The sequence below is a fragment of the Borostomias antarcticus genome, assembly GCF_949987555.1.
Source record: "Borostomias antarcticus genome assembly, chromosome: 1".
Lineage (NCBI taxonomy): Eukaryota > Metazoa > Chordata > Actinopteri > Stomiiformes > Stomiidae > Borostomias > Borostomias antarcticus.
The window spans coordinates 52,272,688-52,279,971 of NC_140234.1; the positions used below are offsets into that span (position 1 = coordinate 52,272,688).

At 47.0% G+C, this 7,284-nt stretch overlaps 1 protein-coding gene across 1 annotated transcript; it reads right to left on the reverse strand.

The window, feature by feature from the left end:
* Positions 1 to 5,994: 5,994 nt before the first annotated feature.
* LOC311307534 (olfactory receptor 52B2-like) lies at positions 5,995 to 6,930 on the reverse strand (the record flags this gene model as incomplete). The annotated part of the gene is made up of 1 exon (XM_084436351.1): positions 5,995 to 6,930. One exon carries the CDS (start codon positions 6,928 to 6,930, stop codon positions 5,995 to 5,997), a length of 936 nt encoding a protein of 311 aa, XP_084292477.1.
* Positions 6,931 to 7,284: the final 354 nt, after the last annotated feature.

Consider the following 7,284-nt stretch of genomic DNA (forward strand, 5'->3'; position numbering starts at 1 on the left):
AACCAAAACAGAAGCAGTGCCATATAAATGGTAAAATGAAAACCACCACAACCAAAAAAGAACAAAGGGCTTTCTGAAGTCTAAAGAGCCCAACAACATCACACGAGTCTAACCATACAAACCAAGTTTAGAAATAATGGTCAACTTACGATGAGGATGTCACGTTAGTAGCCGACAAGTAGGTTACTTATCCTGAATAAAGTCAAGTGCATGAAGTTTGCTTCAACTGACCATGAAAAACAAGAGAAACAAGGCGTAAATGGGGCGAAACGACCGCAGCCAACATGCCAAAGCTAATTCAACATTAGTCCCAAACAGAGCACTGTGGCAGTGTGGTTGGCATCCGAGACATGCAAACCTCTTAAAAGTTGCCAGCTCAGGGAGTGACTTGGGAAGCTGTTGCAGCAGGTGAGGACACCCGCGCCTCATCTCTGGGTCCACCGTTGCTGTGCTCCAGGAATTGTTCTGCATCCGCCGGTGAGAAGAAGAGGTGGGTATTCTGTCCTAGCCTGATCTTCAGGGTGGCAGGGTAGAGAAGGAAAGCATTGGTGCCCTTCTCTCATGCAGAAGCCATTGCTTGTGAGAAACCTCTGCGACATCTAGCGGTGTAATCACTGAAGTTGGCAGCGAAACGCAGCACCCGGTTGTCAACGGAGGGGGGGGGGGCGTTTCCTCACCTCACGGAGGATGGTTTGGTGCATTGAGAAACGCAGTCAGCAAAAAATTAAAGCCCAAGGTCTTTCTCCTTCCTTCGGGGGGCTGCCTCTGAAGATCATCTGGGCACGTTCAATTTCGGGCTATTTTTGGTGGGGAACCAGACAGGGATAAATTGGTGTGTCTTATTCAGCCTTCTCAGGCATATCATAACCTGAATGTTGCACCTTATATTACGGTCCTCTAGGTCAGCCATCTTCTGTTCGAAGCCATACCGCTTTTTTGCATGGTGGAAAGGACAGAGGAGTTTCTATTAGTATCACCTTTTACGGTCACCGACGCTAGCTCAGACTGCATCGTGTCATGCCTGCTAGTTAGCTGCTGCAGGCTAGCATCTACTGTAGCTCCTCACGTAGCATGGCTCACACTACATCGGCTATAGACTGAATATCTTAATCTTTTAGTTTTCCAGCCGCCTTATTTCCCTTCGGTCTTGACATTGTCACCTTTAGTTAACAAAACTGGTTTGTTTGGCGTGAAATATGAGTTAATAGTGTGATGTTATCGGAGAGCCCAAAACTTAAGCAGCCATCCGATCAGCGCAGTTACCGGAATGAAATTCACAGATTTTGTATAAACAAATAAAGTCCAATACTATTATTTCTGTTAAAATTAAGAGGTAAATGCTCTACTGTTTTTTCTTATTGATTTTACTCATTACTATGATAGCTAGGCCTAGATAAAAAAAAAGATTACTGAGATCTACTGATTATTTCCCCTTGATTTTATTCATGCTTATTGGCTGCTTGCTACAGTAGCCAGCTGCGTAACTAAGGTCATAATCAGCTAGCATGACTTTGAGGTATAACTTCAAAGTCAAAACAGAGTGCACAACATTAAAACAAGACAGTCAGACAGTCAGTGACTGACAAAGTCAACATTAGCTAACATTAGCAACTACTAGCGGTAGCTAGCTAACATTAGTGGGCATTTCAAAATAACCATGCGTGCACTATCTTACATTTTCAACAATAAAGAAATGAGTCGATCGTCAGATAATCAAGATTAACATTACATTAACAAGACTAGATGTCAAACGCCACCATTGTTTGAGGAAATTAGAAAGCTCATAGTCCATAGATGTTATTGATGGTTGTGTTGGCACAGACCAGTGTCAACAGCGAGGGATTGTCACAGTAGGAGTGTGCCATCAGAGCAGCCTGATCTCACTTGCCACACTTCAGAATTCAACGTTTGTCCATCGCCTCCAAACGTCATTTCTAGACGGCATCATACAGTTATAAACGTCGGCAGACGACGTGGGATATGCCTACATTTTTGATTGGTAGTTCTCAGATTTTTGTGATTGGTTGTTCATGCAGTGTATTTCAAAAGCATCAATCTTCGTGTGGAACAGAACTTCAAGGAGGCCAAATACGTCAAATCTTCAATTTATTGAGCAAGCCTTTACATGGGGTCAAATCTTCGGCAATACTAAAGTTTCTCTTATGAGGCGCCGAGCTAAAATCCTGGCTTCAGACCAGGAATCACATGACAAACAAATTTGCATACAAGGAATACAAACATGGTCACAAACGATCACTAAGTTCTGACTGGTCAGGGTGTCAGCTGGTCTTTGCATCAGCTGAGCTCTTGCCCCCCTTCCTCGGACAATGGGGCTGCTTGGGTTCTGTGTCCTCTCAGGATCATGTTACAACTGTAGGCTACTCACTCTAAAGGTGAATTTTAGGTCACGCTGACTCAGAGACAGGATAAAGGAATGCTGACTCAGGACAGGACATCTGTTATAACTAACCTGTTAAACTACTTATAATAACACAGTTCTACCTAAAGTGAAGTTTATTCATTCTTCTTAATAAAATGATTACTACATGAGAGTAATACAAATGTATTGATGTAATACAGTATAATACAGTATAAAAATATACTACATTCACATTGGAACATGTGATAGAAGAGGGGTATAAATTTGTGAGCGCTTTTGAGGGTGTGTTGGGTGGGTCAAACAACTTTGGTGAAACAACACCGAGTGCAAAACTAGCTGGCGAAACTAGCAAACAACAAAATTTTACAAGCAACTAGCGAACAACACTACTAGCTAGCAAACTAGCTCACATTCTTACTGTCATTATTATTAGGGCAGTGGCTAGTTTTCAGTGCAAAACTAGAATGGAGAAGTAAGATGCCTCCTTCCCTCCACTAGTCTGGGGGTCCACCTTGGGCAAGTGGTAGTATCCCCTAGCCCCCCTACCTGGGGTTACAGGTAAAAAAAAACCTGATGACAGAACAACTAAAAGCGAGAGAGACCCGGCCCGGAGGAAGCCCGGGGCCCTCGTCTGGAGCCAGGCCCAGATGGAGGGCACGCTTGCGAGTGCCTGGTGGCCGGGCTCCGTGGTAAGCCCGGCAACCAGGCGCTCGCAAGTGTGCCCTGCCGAACAAGCAACGTGGCAACATCATCTCATCCTCCATCGTCCCGTGGACCCACCACCCGTGGGAGGAATTGTCGGGGTCGGGTGCACTGCCAACTAGGTGGCGGTGAAGGCGGGGGGCACCGATGGACTGGACCCGGGCGGCAAAGGCTGGCTTTGGGGACATGGATCGTGACCTCGCTGGGGGGGAAGGAGCCGGAGCTTGTGAGGGAGGTGGAGCGATACCAATTACACCTGGTGGGGCTAACCTCCACGCACAGCACCGGCACCGGAACCAAACTCCTGGATAGGGGTTTGACCCTGTTCTTCTCCGGAGTTGCTCACGGTATGAGGCGTAAGGCAGGTGTGTCTATACTAGCATGCCCCCAGCTGAGCGCCTCTGTGCTGGAGTTCACCGCAGTGGACGAGAGGGTCGCCTCCCTGTGCCTTAGGACTGTGGGGGGGGGGGGCTCCGACTGTGGTTTGTGCTTATGCACCGAACAGCAGTTCAGAGTACTCTGCCTTCCTGCAGACCTTAAGTGGAGTCCTATTTGGGGCTCCTGAAGGGGACTCCACTGTCCTATTGGGGGACTTCAATGCACACTTGGAGGGGCGTGATTGGGAGGCATGGCCACCAGGCCATGGCCACCACGATCTGAACCCGAGTGGTGTTTTGTTGTTGGACTTCTGTGCTAGTCACGGTTTGTCCATAACAAACACCATGTTCGAACACAAGGATGCCCACAAGTACACCTGGCATCAGAACACCTTAGGCCGAAGGTCGATTTCGTTATCGTATCTTCTGATCTGAGGCCATGTGTTTTGGACACTCGGGTAAAGAGAGGGGCAGAGCTGTCCACTGATCACCATCTGGTGGTGAGCTGGTTTTGATGGCGGGGGAAGCTTCTGGACAGACCTGGAATACCCAAGCGTGTAGTGAGGGTGAACTGGGAACATCTGGAGGAAGAGCCTGTCCAGAGAGATTTCAATTGCCACCTGCGGCGGAGCTTCTCAGGCATCCCTGTGGAGGTTGGGGGCATCGAGCATGAGTGGTCGGTATTCAAAGCCTCCATTGCTGAAGCTGCGGCTGGGAGCTGTGGCCTGAGGGCCATAGGTACCTCAAGGGGCGGTAACCCTCAGACACCGTGGTGGACAGCGGTGGTCAGGGAAGCCGTCCGACTGAAGAAGGAGGCCTTCCGGGATATATTAGCCCGGGAGACCCCAGAAGAAGTTGCAGGGTATCGACTGGCCCGGAGGGCTGCGGCTTCGGCCGTGACCAAGCCAAAGCAGCGGGTGTGGGAGGAGTTCGGAGAAACCATGGAGTCGGCACCAAATTGTTTCTGGAAGACCATAGGAAGGGAAAGCGGGGGATCATCCAAGCTGTATACAGCAAGGAGGGGACACTGCTGACCTCAACTGAGGAGGTTGTTGAGCGTTGGAAGGAACACTTTGAGGAACTCCTGAACCCGACTAATCCACCCTCTATCCACCCGACTATCCACCCTCGTCAATTTCCTTGGAGGAGGAAGAGAGAGTTTGGATGGAGAATCGGAGCAGCTGGTGCGGTTCTGCAGTCGCTTTACCGCACTGTTGTGATGAAAAGAGAGCTGAGCCAAAAGGCAAAGCTCTTGATCTACTGGTCTATCTTCGTCCCCACCCTCACCTATGGTCATGAAGGATGGGTCATGACCGAAAGAACAAGATCACGGATACAAGCGGCCGAAATGAGTTTTCTCCGGAGGGTGGCTGGGGTCTCCCTGAGAGATCGGGTGAGAAGTTCAGTCATCCAGGAGAGACTCGGAGTAGAGCCGCTGCTCCTTTGCGTCGAAAGGAGCCAGTTGAGGTGGTTCGGGCATCTAGTGAGGATGCTTCCTTAGCGCCTCCCTAGGGAGGTGTTCCAGGCGTGTCCTGCTGGGAGGAGGCCGCGGGGTAGACCCAGGACTAGGTGGCGGGACTACATCTCCGCACTGGCCTGTGAGCGGCTAAAGATTCCCCAGGCAGAGCTGGTTGATGCTGCTAGGGAAAGGGATGTCTGGGGCCCCCTGCTGGAGCTGCTGCCTCCGTGACCCGACCCCGGATAAGTGGATGAAGATGGATGGATGGATTATTATTAGCTAGCATTAGCTACTGTTCTTATAGCTACTGTTGGCATTAGCTAGCTCGTATTACACTCGTATTATTAGCTAGCTAGCTATTCACAGTGTACACAAGCCCCATCCACATCAACACAGGGGATAGACGTGGACACATGGATCAGGCTAATTTACGAAACTGGACCTAGGAGTGGAGCTACTTGGACGGTGCTTAGTGGGCGCGCTCCACATATCGCAATACCCCTGCGAGGGCATGCACACCTGGAGGCGTGCGGTCGCGCAGGGGAATTGCTCAATGCTTGCTGCCTGAGCGCCTCCACGCATATTTGTATGATGCCGTCTAGAAATGACGTTTGGAGGCCGTCTAGAAATTACGTTTGGAGGCGATGGAGAAACGTTGAATTCTGGAGTCTGCCAAGTGAGACCAGGTTGCATCAGAGATATACAGCGAGGTAAATGAAGCAGCAGGAAAAACAAGCACACCTATCAAAATCAAGTTACTCAGCCACGCTACTGTGATGATTTTCATGATGTGGCCATTGCTCATAATTGTGTTGTACCTCAATGGAGAACATATGGCAATATATCTGTCATATGCCATAGCAGTCAAAATAAACACAGCACCCACCAAATAGACATGAATGCAGAAGGCTTTGGTAACACAAGCAGAGTATTGAATGGTCCTGGTGTCAAATAAAATCTTTTTGATGACTTGTGGAAAGAGAGCAGTGGGGCTTATGAGGATGTTGTTGGGTAGGTTCAGCAGTAGAAGGTATATGGGTTGATGTCATCATCCACTTGTCTTTGGAAAAAAAGTCCTAGAATGGAAATATTTTATTCTTGAGAATGTTTACTGCTTTTTCTCTGATCTCTTTTGTTTTCAGCCCATATATGATAGGATTTAATGTTGGTGGAAAAATCAATGTTGAAACCCCTATGAGTCTCCTCAAATGAGAGGGAAGATTCCTCACTCTGTATGAAATAATTGTAAAAAGACCCAAACATTCAAAAAGAAGAAAAACAAGTAGATGAGTGGCACACGTCTGTATGGCTTTGTTTTTAATGTCAGATCTCTTGTTTCTGAAACATGCAAGAAGGATCTGAAGATACGTATATAGAACTGTGCCATTGGCAAGCATTTGCGTACTAGCCACAGTAAATAGTCCATAGATGTTATTGATGGTTGTGTTGGCACAGACCAGTGTCAACAGCGAGGGATTGTCACAGTAGGAGTGTGCCATCAGAGACCTACAGCGAGGTAAACGAAGCAGCAGGAAAAAAAGCACACCCATCAAAATCAAGTTACCCAGCCACACTACTGTGATGATTTTCATGATGTGGCCATTGCTCATAATTGTGTTGTACCTCAATGGAGAACATATGGCAATATATCTGTCATATGCCATAGCAGTCAAAATAAACACAGCACCCACCCCATAGACATGAATGAAGAAAGCTTGGGTGACACAAGCAGAGTATTGTATGGTCCTGGTGTCAAATAAAATCTTTTTGATGACTTGTGGAAAGAGTGCAGTGGAGCCTATGAGGTCGTTGATGGGTAGGTTCAGCAGTAGAAGGTACATGGGTTGGTGGAGACTCTTATTCAGGACAATGGTAAGAATCAGAAGGAGATTGCAGAAGAGAATGATCAGGTAGCTCAGTGTTGCAAAAATAAATGCAGGGAAGATACTGTCAGGAGGCATATTGTAGCCTTGGAGGGTCAAAACCGTTGAAACATTCAAGAATTCTTCCATTTTTTTGGAATCAGGTTTTTCCTCAGAACTGAAATGTTACAAACATATATAATATATTAGAATATGCAGAAAAAATAGCTTAAAAGCAGTTAAAGGGGCACTCCAATATTTTCAGCATTTGGCTTCCTTTGCCAATCATCATGACCCCTGCTAATTAATCCAAATCATTTTAAAATCCACCTACCGATTCTTACTTACATTTAAGTTGTGTTGCAAATGTGTGCAATGCAAAGAAAGTAATGAGAGACAAGAGCATTTTCTCTGAAAATCCTCTAAAATGTCATGCATTCTAAAACATAATTAAGCAGCATCACTGTGTCTCTAAAATGCTACAATGCAGCTGATAATGGGTTT